The 17,619-nt window shown below is 45.9% G+C and overlaps 1 protein-coding gene across 3 annotated transcripts in view; it reads left to right on the top strand.

The window, feature by feature from the left end:
* ADGRB1 (adhesion G protein-coupled receptor B1) overlaps positions 1 to 17,619 on the top strand; it is a 394,399-nt gene that overhangs the window by 337,171 nt on the left and 39,609 nt on the right. For 2 of the 3 annotated variants that reach the window (XM_053395177.1, XM_053395176.1), the window contains exons 22-25: positions 3,185 to 3,254; positions 8,365 to 8,431; positions 10,534 to 10,619; positions 15,636 to 15,734. In XM_053395177.1, coding sequence (XP_053251152.1) covers positions 3,185 to 3,254; positions 8,365 to 8,431; positions 10,534 to 10,619; positions 15,636 to 15,734 — 322 coding nt within the window. The remainder of the gene's footprint in view (positions 1 to 3,184; positions 3,255 to 8,364; positions 8,432 to 10,533; positions 10,620 to 15,635; positions 15,735 to 17,619) is intronic. The other variant, XM_053395178.1, reaches the window with a different exon arrangement.

Genomic DNA, 17,619 nt, shown 5'->3' with positions numbered 1-17,619 from the left:
TCAATGGAAGATGGGATTGCCAAAGTATTTTTTCTGGAACCCCAGCACACACCCCTTTTTTACATGTTTGGCCATGCACCTAAAACTGAATGTGCACAAGTTGTGGATTTACTGTGGTACAGATGTGTCCTTGTTTGGTTGCAGCAGTCATGTAGCACCTTAAAGCCCATCGGCTTCATTGTGGCAGAAGCTTTCGTGGACTAGGGTCCACTTTTTTCTGATGCATCGTTTCTTAGTCCACAAAAACTTGTGCCGTCAGAAAGAACTGCCTTTAAAGTGCTACGAGATTTGCGATGTGTGTGCCTGTGTGTTCCTCCCTCTGCTTTAAGGCTTGTTTCTTTGGCCTCACATAGGATCTTCCTATCTCAGCAGAAACAAAGCCTCCTGCTTCTGGACTGACAGGTCACCTTGGAACACCATTAAAGCAATCTCCCTTGCTGGGAATTACGTGTGGTGCTATCCTTAAGAAGGACCAGTGGGCATGGCAGCCACCGGCTCAAATGTGCCTAACACCTTGAGGAAAATCTGCCTCAAATCCCATTGCGTCTGTAATGAGCGAGGGCTTTTGTCATTGGGATGCTAAGCCCAGCCCGGCAAGCAATGTCTCTCTGACTCCTAATGGGATTTGCCCATCTTTAGCAGTGAGATAGATTGATCCACGAGTGACTCAAGGGGATGGGGCTTAAGAGATGCCTGAGGTCTCCTTAGGTGAGGAGGGAGGCAGTTCCATCTGATACACAGCCACAAGTACCAGAGAATAGGGGTTAGCGGTTTGTAAGTCCCTCAAAGTAGGCCACCTCGATGCAAGAACTGGATGCAGAGAGTCCTTCATGCAAAATTGCAGGGTGCAGGCGAGAAGCAATGAGGAGGGGTGACCATAACAAGAGAATTTGCAAAGACTGAACAGAAATGAAAGTTTTTTATGATACTTGCATGAAAGTTTTCATTTCTGAGGCCCTCCTGTCGAAGAATTTCAGTCTACCCCTGGAGAACATTTGGCAAAATGTTGCCCTCCCAGTTTCACCACTCATGAAATGCAGGCAAAATTCTGGATCCAGGTTTAATATTATTTTAATCTTCTTGAAGGAAGCAACAGATTTCGCCCCAACTCCTTCTCATACCCTCTCTTAGACTGTTACAGTGGACTCTCGGGTTGCGGACGTGATCCGTGCTGGATGCACGTCAACAACCCGCAGCATCCGCAACCCACAGCGGCCCATCTGCACATGCGCAGGTTGCGATTTGGTGTGTCTGCGCATGCGCAAAGCGCAATTTAGCACTTCTGCACATGTGCGACCGCCGAAACCCAGGAGTAACCCCTTCCGGTACTTCCAGGTTTCCGCAACCTGAAAAAAACGCAACCTAAAGCGTCTGTAACCTGAGGCATGACTGTACTTCCTTGTACATTGGTATGAACTAACAATGATTTCAGTACCCCTACCCTAAAAATGTTCTCGAAAGTGTTCTCGAAGCGACCAACATGAGTTTGACCAAACTGCGGGTGGAAGTGGAAGACAGGAGTGCCTGGCGTGCTCTGGTCCATGGGGTCACAAAGAGTCAGACACGACTAAACAACAACCCCCAAAAATAATATTTGTCAATATTAGTGCAATGCTGAAGATTTATCTCACTTTTGTTTGAAAATTCTCCATCACTTAATGGGGGGTGTGTGTGGAATCCCTACAGACCTTCCTGGGTGTTGCGATCAGCAGAGGGAGTGACCCACCTCCTTTAGAAGTTGGCAGTTGTCTTGGTAGTTCCACCTTCCTCAAATGTTCAGGGGGTGTTGGTCCAGCAAGAGAGGGGGCATTTTCTGTTGTAGAATTTTCTCCCCACAAAGGTGTGTCTGGCTTCACTGTACAGCAAACAGCAAATGCTGTAGATGAATTTTTTGTGATGTTAATTTAATAAGAAATAGTGGCAGTTTCATTAATTTCCAAAAAAAGTGAGAGACTATACAAGATTCTGCAAAATACAGTGTTATCAAACAGGATCTGGTGACCATAAACACAGTCCACATACAATTAGAGACCACTGTCGAACAAATACAGCCGTGAAATTAAACCAACATACATAAACCATAGGTATGTAATTGCAAGGAAGGTAGTGAGTAGAACTATTTATAACATATAATGGTTAATACCCTGAGTCTATATGGGACACGGGTGGTGCTGTGGTCTAAACCACAGAGCCTAGGGCTTGCCGATTGGAAGGTCGGCGGTTCGAATCCCCGCGACGGCGTGAGCTCCCGTTGCTCGGTCCCTGCTCCTGCCAACCTAGCAGTTTGAAAGCATGTCAAGTTCAAGTAGTCCCACTCTGGCGGGAAGGTAAAACGGCATTTCCGTGCGCTCCTCTGGTTTGCCAGAAGCAGCTTAGTCATGCTGGCCACATGACCCGGAAGCTGTCTGCGGACAAACGCCAGCTCCCTCGGCCTATAGAGCGAGATGAGTGCGCAACCCCAGAGTCGTCCACGACTGGACCTAATGGTCAGGGGGTACCTTTACCTTTACCCTTAGTCTATATCAACCACATTCATTCATAGGCCAGGGTGGGTTTTGGCCATGTTCCTCCTTCCTTGCAAATGAAATAAAATCAGACCAAAGAGGTCCAAAATCGTGCTTTTTTATTGGCCCCTAAGGACTCTCAGCTTAATCAACGGGTTTTTTCCAGCAGGAAAGTGAAGAATAGCTCAGCCAGTAAAACCATGAGTCTCTTTAATCTCAGGATCATTGGACAGAAGATTCCTGCATCGCAGAAGGTTGGACTGGATCCCTCGGGGTCCCTTCCAACTCTACAATTGTTTGGTTGTATGTTGCTATCTCTCTGTGTTACAAGGATGATAGTGGAGGGTAGACTGTCGATGGCTGCTGTCCATGGTGATTATGTTTCTGGATGGCAGTTGCTGGAAATCACAAGTGGAAAAGATGTTCTGGTACTCAGGTCCCAATTGCAGGCTTCCCATGGTCACCTGGTTGTCCACCGTGAGAACAAGATGTTGAACTGGCTGGGCCATTGGCCGGATCCAGTATATCTCTTATGTTCTTAGTAAAAGGAGCCTCCGTCTTAGGGGAGAATTCTGGGTTCCATTCACCCCAAGGCAAGCAGACTGATTGCTTACTGCAAAGGGCCATTTGCAAATGACTCTAACCATAACTGTTTGCCTGTTTTGCTTTATTCCGTTTAGGCCTACCTGCCTTAGTGGTGGCCATCTCTGTGGGATTCACGAAAGCCAAGGGGTACGGCACAATGAACTAGTGAGTAACAGTTTCCTTCTTTCTTCCCTCCCTCCCTCCCTCCCTTCTTTCCTCTCACATTTCAAGGCACACATATTTTGCTTGCTTTATTTATTTGCAAAAATCTCTGTACCGCAAACCACCGAGCAGCCTAAAATATTCTCGTGAACGGTATAAAAGCAACAATAAAATTACATCCCTAAAATGAATACAAAATGCACCACAAATCAGCTGATTGGCTTAATTCGTCAATATTTCTGGAGCACCCCTCGGGGGAAAGCCTGGGCAAATCAATGAGTTTTAAGCAGGATGCGGGTGGCGCTGTGGTCTAAACCACTGAGCCTCTTGGTCTTGCCGATCAGAAGGTTGGCAGTTCGAATCCCCATGACGGGGTGAGCTCCTGTTGCTCTGCCCCAGCTTCTGCCAACCTAACAGCTTGAAAGCATGCCAGTGCGAGTAGATAAATAGGTGCCGCTCCGGCAGGAAGGTAAATGGCATTTCTGTGCGCTCTGGTTTCCATCGCAGTGTTCCGTTGTGCCAGAAGCAGTTTAGTCATACTGCCACATGACCCGGAAAGCTGTCTGTGGACAAATGTCGGCTCCCTTGGCCTGAAATCGAGATGAGCAGCGCAACCCCATATGCACCTTTGACCGGACTTACTGTCCAGGAGTCCTTTACCATTTTTTACCTTTAAGCAGATGCCTAAATGCCAATACTGTAGCTGCCTTCCTGATGTTTATTAGATATCTCTTGTGGATTTCTGCTTGATGGTTTCCCATTGAGGCACCTGGTTCGCAACTATGATAGCAGAATGACCTGGAAGCTGTACGCCGGCTCCCTCGACTAATAAAGCAAGATCAGCGCCGCAACCCCAGAGTCAGCCATGACTGGACCTAATGGTCAGGGGTCCCTTTATCTTTTAAGTTCTTTCAGAGCCCCAAGTCTTCCTCTGGGTTTTAGTTGAGACTTGGTGGGGCAGTTATTCCTACAGGGAGTCCCAGCCTCTTCCCATCTCAAGAAACATGATTCAAATGATATTGATAGTTTAGTTAAGTCTTATACACTTTCCAAGTTTCCTTTTTCTGTTATGCTAAGAGAGAGCACGCACATGTATGGGGATGCTGGACTACATGATTGGCCTGATCCAGACTCTTCTTAATGTTCTTTTACCTGGCAAGAGTATTATCTCTCTCTGCACTATGGAACCTGAATATTCTTTGTGAGGCGTGACTAGCAGACAGCCCAGATTTTGCAGCAGCTTCCCAAAGCAAAATGTTGGCATGGTTGCAAAGAGGAGCAGATGCTCACGGGGAACTCCAAAGAGAACAGCCCAGCAGGATTGTCAGAATCGAGTTTAGGGACTCTGGATGTCCAGGTGGCAGATTCCCTAGTGCTCGGAGGAAAACAAAGAGACGAGAACCAGCTGAAATTAAATCTGCGAGGAAGGAAAATGGAGTCAATCCGATGCAACACTGGGTGGATCAAAACAATATTGCAGTCTACCCACAGCTGACCTCTGGAATTTTGATATATTTAAAAATGCTCTATTTGACACGTGCATTTGGAATTGGATATTTTGATATGAGTTCTGATGGTTGTATGTTCACCATGGGAGGTCTGAGGTTGATGAAATATCTTGGGATGTGTGGGGAAGTGCAGAGCTACAATACTACTACTACTACTACTACTACTACTACTTATTATTATTATTATTATTATTATTATTATTATTATTATTATTTATAACCCGCCCATCTGGCTGGGTTTCCCTAGCCACTCTGGGCGGCTCCCAACAGAATATTAAAAGCACGATAAAGCATCAAACAATATAAACAGGGCTGCCTTCAGATGTCTTCTAAAAGTCTGGTAGTTGCTTATTTCTTTGACATCTGATGGGAGGGCGTTCCACAGGGCAGACGTCACTACCGAGAAGGCCCTCTGCCTGGTTCCCTGTAATTTGGCTTCTCACAATGAGGGAACTGCCAGAAGGCCCTTGGAGCTGGACCTCAGTGTGCGGGCTGGATGATGGGGGTGGAGACGCTCCTTCAGGTATACTGAGCTGAGGCCATTTAGGGCTTTATAGATCACCACCAACACTTTGAATTGGCTGGTCAGGGCATTGGAAGGTCTGCAGGGCTTCAGTGATGCCAACATTTATGCTCCTCCACACACCCAACCACTTCTCTTCACTGTTGCTTATCACTCAAGCCATGTTTCCGAGCTCTTCCTTAGTGCGATGCTGATAACACCAAGGGTGCAGGTTTGCTCCCCATATGGGATAGCTGCATATTCCTGTTTTGCAGAAGGTTGGACTTCCAACTCAGGGTCCCTTCCAACTCTACAATTCTATGAAGAGCCTGCTGCTTCAGGCTAATGGTCCATCTATTCCAGCATCCTATTCTCACAGTGGCCAATCAGATGCCCCAATGGGAAGTCCACAACCAGGACCTGGATGTAACAGCACTCCACACTTGTGAGTCCAGGCAAGTGTTTTTCAGAGGCTCTGACTTTGGAGGTAGACCTTATCGCTAGTAGGCACTTAAAGCCTTTTCCTCTGTGAATTAGTCTAAGCCTTGTTAAAGGCCCTTCAAGTTGGTGGCTATCCCTACATCTCATAGGATCGAATATGGGCTGTGTGCATAGTTTAAAAAAAGTTCTGGGAAATAATGAACGCGCGAATAGCTTTTAGAAGTCCTGGGAAATAATGAGCTGACCAGCAAGAACAACAACAAAAATTCAAGCTGAAAGTTCCCTGTGGAGAAGTTTTTGATCTACCTGCACTTCCGATGCAAGCTATTGGATGTTCACTGAGTGGAGGGTTTTGTGTTTGCTCCTGACTGGCAATGGAGCAGCAGGAATTAATCACATAGCACAGTGTCACAAGAAAGAGTTTGTTCTGCAGAGGGGACCTGCACAACGGTGCGACAAAGCACAGCCAGGACACAGCTGGACGTTGTGATGTTTTACCACTTGTAGGAAAGATAAACTGGAAGTTGCTGACACAACATGGGGGTTGCAGTTTTTAATCATGCAGTTCCTGGACAAAGGCAGCCTCCCTGTTGCCCCTCTAACCTTCACATTCACGATTGTGCAGGACTGTATAGGTTAGAATCCCTAAGTTTCAATTATTCCTATATATGGAGAAGCTTCATATTTTCTTGTTCCTTTAAAATCACTGTTGTTCCTTTAGCCTACATTTAAAGTGGCATCACACCACTTTAAACAGTCCTGACTTTCCACAAAGAATCCCACAGATTCTTTGCTAAGGATGGTAAGAGTTGATAAAGGTAAAGGGACCCCTGACCATTAGGTCCAGTCATGGCTGACTCTAGGGTTGCAGCGCTCATCTCGCTTTACTGGCCGAGGGAGCTGGCGTACAGTTCCGGGTCATGTGGCCAGCATGACTAAGCCGCTTCTGGCGAACCAGAGCAGCGCACGGAAACGCTGTTTACCTTCCCGCCGGAGCAGTACCTATTTATCTACTTGCACTTTGATGTGCTTTCGAACTGCTAGGTTGGCAGGAGCAGGGACCAAGCAACGGGAGCTCAACCCATCGCGGGGATTCAAACCGCCAACCTTCTGATCAGCAAGTCCTAGGCTCTGTGGTTTATCCCACAGCACCACCCGCGTCCCACTAAGAGTTGATAGGAGGCGCCTAGTCCCTTCGTAGTTCTACAGCTCCCAGAGTGGTTAGAAATGGTGCTTGAAAGAACATACAGATATTTTTAAACCTGGATTTAATATGCAGAGAGCAGCAAGAAGGATCCTGCTTAATGAAACATTAAATGAAATGCATTTAAAGGTGAACTTACTTAATCCATACTCAATGAAGCAATACGTGAACCAAAAAAACAAGAACCCAGCAACCATTGCAATTTTCATTTTGCAACGCTGTTTTCCTGCAAAATAACATGTACGAGAAATGTATATAAGGTTGCAAAGTGTTAATAAAACAATCATAGGTTACTGAAAATATTATACCCCCAAAATGCATTTGATTATGGGAAGCTGCTTTGTGAAAACGTGTAGAGAGGCAGAACTCTGGGAGAACAGGGTTCAAATCCCCACTTGGCCATGAAGTTCAGTGGGTGTCCTTTGGAGTCAGTTACTGCCTCTCAGCCTAACCTACCTTTCAGGGTTTTTGTGGGGGTTAGACCCATGTGCTCCACCCTGAGCTCCTTAGATTACAATGTGGAATATAAGGGCAATAAATTAATTAAAGCCACTTCCGCCCTACAGAGGAGGTGGGGTTGCGGGCTTCACGCTCCCACCATGCACACGGTGGCTGGAGCCCAGTCCCCACATGATTGGGGGAATCCCCAGCCGCGTCACCCCCTGGCCGGCCAATCGGCTGGCTCTGGGGGCATGGCCTGCCCTATTTAAGGGAGGACGCGGCAGGGGATCTCCCTCTTTTGCTTCCTGCCATCTGTTCCTGCTATGACTATTTTTTTTAAAAAAGTGAGTATGTGAAAATTTGAAAAGGAAAATGAAAATTGGGTGAACCCAGAATTGACACGTGTCAGGGAACTGCCATCGGATCGAGAGGAGGAGGAGAGGCTCCACGACGATGCTGGAGAGGGGCCTAGTTGGGAGAGAGGCAGGTCTCCTGTTGGGGAAGAAATTCAGCGCGACACCAGGGATGGAGGGGGGCCAATGGGGGAAGCGGAGAGCAGGCTCCGAGACTCTTCACTGGACACCAGCGGAGAGAGCACAGGTCCTCCGCTACCCATGCCCACCCTGCGCAGAAGGCTTCCGCGCAGGGAGGCTAGGAGGAGACTGGGTGTCAAACAACTTTTATGTTGGAAAAGGTTGAAGAAACGCCCACTGTTGGATTCTGCCAGCGACTGAGCAGCCACGAAGTGAGGGGCTGTCCAGCCAGGAAAGGTTTAACCAGGCCACCTACCCAGGAGTGGCGGCAACTTACGCACGAGCAACCCCATAACCATTAGAGCACGTTTCCCCAACCCTAATTAATATAAGTGTTTATCATGCAACTTGTCTCATTGGACAGACCTCTCCCGCTTCCCATTCTCCTCATTTTTTAATGCTGTTTCTGTGCAATGTTTCTGCTGTGCCTGGAGACTAGTCTCGCCACTGCTCTGACGTCTGTTTTCTCCTCTTCCTCTCCTAGTTGTTGGCTTTCTTTGGAAGGCGGTCTCCTTTATGCCTTCGTGGGACCAGCAGCGGCTGTCGTTTTGGTACTTTCCCCGAATTCCGAACATTTTCTTTTTCTATGTGTGCCTTCCCTATGCTCCCAACTGCCCCAAAGGTCACTTATTCTTTTATTTTTATTTTTTAAAAAGAGACACACTCTCTCTCTACCTTCAAGAGGAAATTGCTCCTTGAGGAAAGCAAAAGTGCCCAAGCTAAGGTCCTTTCTCCACGGGAGATTTGTTTTGGATTAATTAAGAGTGTGAATGCCATATTGATGGGTGAATTTGAATGAAGGAACTTAAGGGAGAGGAAAGGAGGATTAAGAGTGGTTTGCTTCATGTAGCAGTTGCAAAGGTCTGGCATTAGCTGTGTTCAAAGGACCCTGAATATACCGTGATTAATAGGCATCCACGAACAAAACGTAATTCAGGACAGTCTGTCTGAAATGTGCATAAACACTGTTTGAGGGACAAGAAATCTGGCAAGGAGTCATGGACAACAGGGGCGGGGCTAACCTTGCACAGGATCTCTGTGTTGTAGCAACAGAGAAATTGTAGGAACAGTATAGCATGCATCCTTGGAGCATGCCCTCTCTATTTTTCCCTCTTCCTCATTACGTCTAGGTAAATGCAATACACAATGCAACAGGGAATAATAAAAATTGCAAAAAAATTATTATTATTATTATTATTATTATTATTATTATTATTATTATTATCTGCCCTTCATGCTAATATCTCAGGGAAGGTTACAACAATTTAAAATACAGTTTCAAAACATGCAATTAAAAAGAGGCATCAAGAGTATAATAATAATACAGTGGTACCTCGGGTTAAGAACTTAATTCATTCTGGAGGTCCGTTCTTAGTCTGAAATTGTTCTTAACCTGAGGTACCACTTTAGCTAATGGGGCCTCCCACTGCCGCTGTGCCACTGCCACATGATTTCTGTTTTCATCCTGAAGCAAAGTTCTTAACCCGAGGTACTATTTCTGGGTTAGCGGGGTCTGTAACCTGAAGCTTCTGTAATCTGAGGTACCACTATAATAATAATAATAATAATAATAATAATAATAATAATGATAATAATAATAAATACTCCGCCCATCTGGCTGAGTTTCCCCAGTCACTCTGGGCGGCTCCCAATCGAGTGTTAAAAACAACATTGCATTAAATATTAAAAACTTCCCTAAACAGGGCTGCCTTCAGATGTCTTTTAAAAATAAGATACAGTAGCTGCTTATTTCCTTGACATCTGATGGGAGGGCGTTCCACAGGGTGGGCGCAACTATTGAGAAGGCCCTCTGCCTGGTGAGAGGTGAGCGATGGGGACCAGCTCACATTTTGATGCGGAACTCCCCACTATGCAAACTTGATATGCAGCAATCCTTCCTTTCTGAAAGTTTGCACTACAGTTCTTGAACCAAATGCTATGTGCAAAAAATAAATAAAATGTGCGTGTTAGGGGGAAGGGTGCATTGAAATGCATGCCTTAGTGAAAATAACATACAAAATGCATTATGTTAAAGGAATTTGTTTGCCAAAAAAGTGCATATCCAGAGAAATTCACGCTAACCCACTGATGAATTTTGCAAAAGTGGCATGGAGTCATGGAAGACTGAATTTGAGACTGGGGGGGGGGGAATGAGCAGCTGAAATTGACACATTTTTCCACCCCTGATCAAAGGGAGCTGATGGCCTCTTTGAGCCCGCAGGGCTTTAAAGCAGTTCTGTCTGTGTCTTGTGTTTGGGATGCTGACAAGGAGACAACGCCATCCTTGAGCAGAGAGACATGACATCTTTCATGCTCACACACTGGTTCCCTCCCTCCAATTTGTATTCCTGGGAACTCTCTTGAAAAATTGGTTTGACTCCAATGTCTGCTTTCCCAGACACCAAACGTTCATCATGCAAAAGGCTCCAGGACCAAATAAGAAATTAGCAGTCCTGGGTCCTCTAACCTTGTGCAGGTCAGAGTCCCTCTGGCCACTCAGATTTTGCGGGTTAACCTCTCTTAAGCAATGCTAAGCTGGCTGGGACATATCTGGGCATATTCAGCAGGTTGAAATGTATGATTTTGCTTCTGATTTTTGACATGGTTGGGCTTTTCAAACAAACGTGTCTGTCTGTTGTTTCTCTTCCAACAGGTGAACATGGTTATTGGTATTCTGGTATTTAACAAACTTGTATCGAAAGATGGAATAACAGATAAGAAACTGAAGGAACGGGCAGGGTACGCCTTATATCAATAATTCCTCTAAGCAAAAAAGAATGAAACTGGAAATTAAACAGTCACACTCGATAACCAGGCAGGGGTGGAGGAACACAAAGGGAAGGTTGATAATGGTAACCCCCTCCCTCACAAAAAAAGAAAGTAGGAATTAGCTACTGGAGCTTCTTTTCCCAATTGGGACAGAGATGGAAGGCAAAGGTTTTCACTTGAGTGTGGTTTACTAAAGGAGCAGAAATGCAACAGAGAACTTCATGCAAGAAAAGCAACATGAAAACAAGGATCCAATTGATGCTCGCCAAAGGACACACTGGGTGGCTCATTGTACGTGAAACTAGTGCTGGGCTGAACTTTCCAAAGAACAAAGTTAGGCCTGGATTTGGGGACTGGGCTGAGGGTGAAAAAGTAGGTTTTGCCATGGATGCGTGTCCATTTTTTCTGGGGTGGAGCTTTCATGAGCTCATCAAAGGTTCCACTTAGGGCTGCCACCAATTTCTCCCCAAACCAACTCTCAGAATGGAGGCATGCTGGGAAGCGTACTAGGCGGGTTGTCAAATGCTGCTGGTGGTTGCTTGTGAGTAACCAGGCAGGACTCCAACCTGTCTTTTAGAGGTTTTATTGTGCAAACTATTTACGGTGCAGATCTACAAAGTTCATGTCCGTCTCAGTCACTTGCAGAATCCGGGAGTGGCCCCTTCCGGCTTCTCCCCCAACATAAAAGCTTTGGCACCCCAAGTCTCTTCCTCCCCCTTGCGTTTCACCCGTCTGCGCAAGCTGGGCGACGGAAGGGGCATGCGTCCCCCTCTCTTCGTTTGGCTGGCCCCTTCACTCTTTTCCTCACCGGAGGTGTGGCTTTTCTCACCGCTGGAAGAGGAACTGCTCCTCAGGATTTTCGGAGGCTCTCTGTATCCCAACGGCCCCCCTGCCTCCCTCCCTGGTTCCGATAGCCAATGGGTCTCAAACCCTTAGTGAGTTAGGGATTTCCCCTGCATGTGAGAAGGGACGCGGGTGGCGCTGTGGGTTAAACCACAGAGCCTAGGACTTGCCAATCAGAAGGTCAGCGGTTCGAATCCCAGTGATGGGGTGAGCTCCCATTGCTCAGTCCCTGCTCCTGCCAACCTAGCAGTTCAAAAGCACATCAAAGTGCAAGTAGATAAATAGGTACCACTCTGGTGGGAAGGTAAACGGCGTTTCCGTGTGCTGCTCTGGTTTGCCAGAAGCGGCTTAGTCATGCTGGCCACATGCTGTACGCTGGCTCCCTCGGCCAATAAAGCAAGATGAGTACTGCAACCCCAGAGTCAGCCACGACTGGACCTGATGGTCAGGGGTCCCTTTACCTTTACCTGCATGTGAAGACAGGCTCCGGTGGATTGAGCAGACGAGACCAAGAGTGGGTCTAAAAGTCAAGAAGGCAGTTTCTGCATGTACTGTAGAGGCAAGTGAGGGGCAGGTGAGGTTCATCAACCTGGAAAGGTAGCCCATCTAGAAGAAAGAAAACTCTTCCTAAACCTCTGCTGTCTTGCAAGGTGCAAAAAACAATGCCATCCAAACCCATTTCTACTCAGAAGTAAGTCCTGTGGAATTCAGTTGTTCCCAGACTGCCTTGGGCTGATCTGGAGGAACCTGGCCTTCACCTAAGCCTAGTGGAGACAGCCCCAGATCACCCCAGGATAGATTGGGCTGCCCAGAGCAATTGGCAGTGGACAGTTCGTCTAGTAGGGAGAAAGCGAGCCTGGCAGCCCCAGTGTGATGAGTGGAGAATTCAGTCCTAGAGGCTGCAGTGTGCTCCTTTGCAGTATCAAACCACACAGCCAGAAAATTGCTCGATTGGGAGTTATTGTCCTGTTGAAACATGACTGAGTCTTCCAATCAAGGCCTCCTCCAGCTGGTTATCGACTGTGTCAAATGTGTACTGAAAATGAAAACATTGAGGGAAATGTGGGCCTTTGCTTTTCCATACCTTTCCTTCCCCCTTCTTTTTTCTGTTCATTTCTTTGCTTGCATGTGAAATGTTCTCTTTTAAAAAGTACGTTATCCACGTTGAATGGTTCTGCTGATCTTGTTACCTGTTTAGAACATGTTACCTGTTGAGAATGTGGAAATGCCTGGGAGAGCTGGATCAATTCAGGTCATCTAGCCAGCTAAGGTCAACCTGGGTTTTTTGGGAACTGTGTTGGAGAAGTGGCAACGCTGGGGGTGGTTATAGTAGATTTTGATGCACGTGACATGAGAAAACTTGAAAGTGGACATTCAAATTATTCCATGAAGCTCACAGTCCGCTGCCGTTTGCTCCTCAGTAATGATAATTCAGTGGCGTAGACTGCGTTTGAATATGGAGGTTCTGTACAGCCATAATGGAGCAGTCATTTGGCTGAACTGATAAGATGATTCCATATTTATCAGTCGTATTGTTGCACTCCAGTGTTTCCAGGTGATGTAGGCAGTAAAATAAAATAAACATTAAAGCCAGATTTAAATTATCAGAAAATATATTTTAAAAGGAGCAAGCCCTCTCCATCCCACATAAGAGATGAGAAGGCCGCTAACTACTCTACCCACAAAAAAGTGGTTCAGTTATATCCCTTTCAATTAAAATAAAGGGGTGTGTGGAGGAACCATTTATTTCCAGTCTCTCCCAAGAAGAGAGTAGCATTAATTGCTCTTTGAAACACATTTGCATTACAGCAAGGAATAAAATAAGTTAAATAAACTGTTTGTTTGTTTAAGGCTTTCCAAACTGTTTCCCAACACATGTTTCTAAAGCCGAATACAACATAAATATCAAAAATGGCATCTAGCGAAAAAAAGAAGAGGGCTTTTTATTTCTTTATTTGATTCCATTTCTGAATCACTTCCCGTAAAATATCTCAAAGCAATTTTCACAGATTAAAAACCGTTCTGCACGAGTGGGGGAGGGGAGTTTGGATTTGATATCCCGCTTTATCACTACCCGAAGGAGTCTCAAAGTGGCTAACATTCTCCTTTCCCTTCCTCCCCCACAGCAAACACTCTGTGAGGTGAGTGGGGCTGAGAGACTTCAAAGAAGTGTGACTGGCCCAAGGTCACCCAGCAGCTGCATGTGGAGGAGCGGAGACGCGAACCCGGGTTCCCCAGATTACGAGTCTATCGCTCTTAACCACTACACCACACTGGCTCACTGGGTAGACTCCATATATGCAAACAACTGAAAACAATTTTATATGTAAAAAAACACCCCAGCTCCAGGAGAGATACAAGATATAGAAATATAGAAATACAGTGGTACTTCGGGTTAAGTACTTAATTCGTTCCGGAGGTCCGTACTTAACCTGAAACTGTTCTTAACCTGAAGCTAATGAGGCCTCCTGCTGCTGCTGCCGCCAGAGCACGATTTCTGTTCTCATCCTGAAGCAAAGTTCTTAACCTGAAGCACTATTTCTGGGTTAGCGGAGTCTGTAACCTGAAGCGTATGTAACCTGAAGCGTATGTAACCCGAGGTACCACAGTACAGAAATATAGAAATATGCATATCAATTTATGGAGGAAAGAAAGAAAGAAAGAAAGAAAGAAAGAAAGAAAGAAAGAAAGAAGAAAGAAAGACATAGATCTGATTATGGCTGGATCAATGACATGTACTGAAGAAATGAACCTATGTTGCCAATTCTCGTAGCAGACCAGTATAAAGTAAACAGCACATAGGCGGCACACAAAACGCTACCAAACCATTCTACGTTCTAAATCTTATATTAATAATTCATTCATTTATAGTAAATGAATAAATGCTTAAGTCAAGAAAGAACTTAGCATATGAAGTGTAAGTATTGATTTTGGATTATTAATATAAGATTTAGAACGTAGAATGGTTTGGTAGCGTTTTGTGTGCCGCCTATGTGCTGCTTACTTTATACGGATCAATGACATGAGCTGCATACCTGGGTCCAGTGTGGTGTAGTGGTTAAGAGCGGTAGACTCGTAATCTGGTGAACCGGGTTCGCTTCCCTGCTCCTCCACATGCAGCTGCTGGGTGACCTTGGGCTAGTCACACTTCTCTGAAGTCTCTCAGCCCCACTCACCTCACAGAGTGTTTGTTGTGGGGGAGGAAGGGAAAGGAGACTGTTAGCTGCTTTGAGACTCCTTAGGGTAGTGATAAAGCGGGATATCAAATCCAAACTCTTCTTCTTCTTCTGGATGTCAGGTGTCACTGCAACTTACCAAAAGGAAGAGTGCAAGGGGTGAGCCACGGAGAAATCAGTGCGGTGCAGATGGAACGGCAGAAACGTTGCATTGGTTCTGCTGCTGCAACCGCACCACACAGAACTCGCAGCCCCTCGCCTCCCTCTCAGTAAGACACTCAGCCTTAGAAAGCCAGGCATACACACACACCCCAAAGCCCTTCCAACCACAGCCGCAGCTGCCTTCTCAGAAATCTCCGACATTTCAGAAAGGGAGCAGAACGGGGTAAAGAGAAACAGTGACTTTTCTCAGCTATGCAAGCTACACAGTAGAAATTATTATTATTATTATTATTATTATTATTATTATTATTATTATTAATAATATACTGCCCTATACCCAGAGGTCTCAGGGCGGTTCACAGAAAATCACAGAAATTGTGGGTAGCAGTGGGATATTAACAGCCACTCTGTGGCTGGTCAGCCTTTTCCAACACAGTTCTATCTAACCCCAGTGGCTTTGACCTTTTTGGGGGCAGGTGGGGTGGGATGGGATTTGGGCTGTTGCTCGTGGCTTTCCGCACCTGGAATGACATAGACGAGAGTTTTAACCCTTCCCTTTCTGTTATTTCGTTTATTTCTCTATCTCTCTCTCAAGCTATGGGTGTCGTCGGTCGGGATTTCCTTTTGATCTGTTAATTTATTTATTTTTGTCCCCCCCCCCTTTATGGGTTTAAATATTCCCACCCACCCACCACCCGTCCTCCTGTCCTTTCTTCCTCCCTTTTCCTTTTATTTTTTTGGTTTTGTTTGTGTTTTCACGAGCAAAGTGTTTTGTTTCGTTTCAGTCTTTTAATTTTAATTGCAGTCAGATGGCAGTGCCTCTTTACGGCATCACGCTCAAATGTTCCAAGTGTGGAGTACTATCTTCTGCTGACGTTTCCGCCACAGCCACCAGTAACGCCATGTTAGTTCCTCTAATTTCAACTTCTTTTCTTTCTCCTTTTTTTATATAAAAAAAATATTATAATTTTCTATCCCCCTCGACCCTTTTGGTTACGAGTCTCCTCCTTCTTGCTCTCTCTCATTCTCTCTTTCTCTTTTCCGCACCCTGGTTTGATTTCTTATACCCGCCTGGCTCGTCTGTCTCCTTTATTCTTTCCTTGGACCATATTAGGAACCTAGGAAGCTCCTTTATACTGAATCAGTCCATCTATCTCAGGATCATCCCCACTGACTGGTAGTGGTTCTTCAGGGGTTGTCAAGAGTCTCTCCCAGCCCTACCTGGGAATGCCAACATATATTGAACCTGCGACCTTCTGCATGCTCTACCACTGAGCTGTGGACCTTCCCCAAAACTATAGAAACCCCCTTTTTTAAAAAAAAGAGGTGCACCCATTATCCAAGAGGAAGCGTCTGAATACAAACAGCTCCTTAGAACTTGTTGAAGACTTGGACTGATGGGTCTTCATCGATTTCAGTCAGGATAGAAACCCACAAACGTGGGGCCGACGCCAAAGTAGCCTTGTTCCTTGTGTTCGATCCATCTGCCCACACCAACATCCAGGCAGCTGCATTTTCTACTATTCGCAGTCCTTCCACGCAGTGGCTCCTGGATGGCCCATCAACCTCTGTGTCCAGAATTCTCTCATCCTGCTCAGCAAACTTGGGAAGCTATGTCAATATAGGTCTACTCAAGTTTGCCTTGCAGGTCTTTTCAGGCCTTGCTGGTGCTTCATTGCCTACTTAGATGTGAAGCTGGGAGCTTTCCTCAATTCATGTCCCTATCTCGTTTACAGTGGCCCTCACAATGTCACTACAGCTTCCGCCATCCCTGACAATTGGCCATACCAGCTGGGGCTGAAAGGATTTGGAGTCTAGCAACATCGAGAGGGCCACGGTTCCCCATCCCTGTATTAGCACCTGGCTTGCAGAGATCTACTGCCCCTGATAATGAAAGCTCCATTTAGCTGTCAGAGCTAACAGTCACTGATTGACAGTGCTAGGCCTAATTGTAGAAATGGGGAACGATATACCTGGACTGTAGCACCCATCACCCCTGACCATCGGTCCTGCTGGCCAGGACTGAAGAGGGTTGGAATCCAACAACATCTGGAGGACTTGGGGTTGAGATAGCTGACCCATAGGGTGCTATGATTCTGTGATCACAGTTTCCCCACCTGTGAACGATGCTGCAATGTTGCAGCCGTGAACTTTCAATTCAGATTGAGGGGTGGCAGAAAACGAGTCTCCAATACTAAGGTTGATCTTCTGTAGGAATCGATTAATTTGCAGGTGCCGGGCTTATGACTTGTGGCAAGGAAGTGAAAATGACAGTTAAAAAATAGAAGGGAAACTCCATCAATTCCCCCCTGCAACTGGTCAGCCCACTTCTTCAAAGCCCTTGCAAAAGTGGTGCCGAAATGGACCTTTAATCCATCCTTAGACTGAAGGCTGCCTTAAAGCATCTTCTCCTCCCGTTGTCCTATTTGACAGAGAATTGTTCTCTGTGGCTGCCCCATAGTATTCCTCTGCTGTCTTCCGCATGCCATTCACATTCCAGTATCCTAAATTAAGCTTGTTAATTAATCTTGGCTTGCATCATTTCAGCATATGAAGTTGGCAGTCTAAGGCAGCGATTGGCAGACTTTTGCCATGTAAGAACTGCTTTATTTGTTTTTAGTTTTTCCAGCTAGAACCAGGTGCAAAATACTATCTCAGGAGGGAAGGAATGTTTTATGTAAGAAGGGCAGGGAATTTATGCGCACATGCTCAACCCAGGGCAAAAATCCGCTTCTGGGATTTCTCCCAAGTGTTAATTTGTTCCAGGATAGGAACCTTTCAGACATTCC

The sequence above is a fragment of the Podarcis raffonei genome, chromosome 7 (genome assembly GCF_027172205.1).
Source record: "Podarcis raffonei isolate rPodRaf1 chromosome 7, rPodRaf1.pri, whole genome shotgun sequence".
NCBI lineage: Eukaryota > Metazoa > Chordata > Lepidosauria > Squamata > Lacertidae > Podarcis > Podarcis raffonei.
Note: the sequence above shows the minus strand (reverse complement) of the source record. Positions and strands in the feature narration are given on the sequence as shown.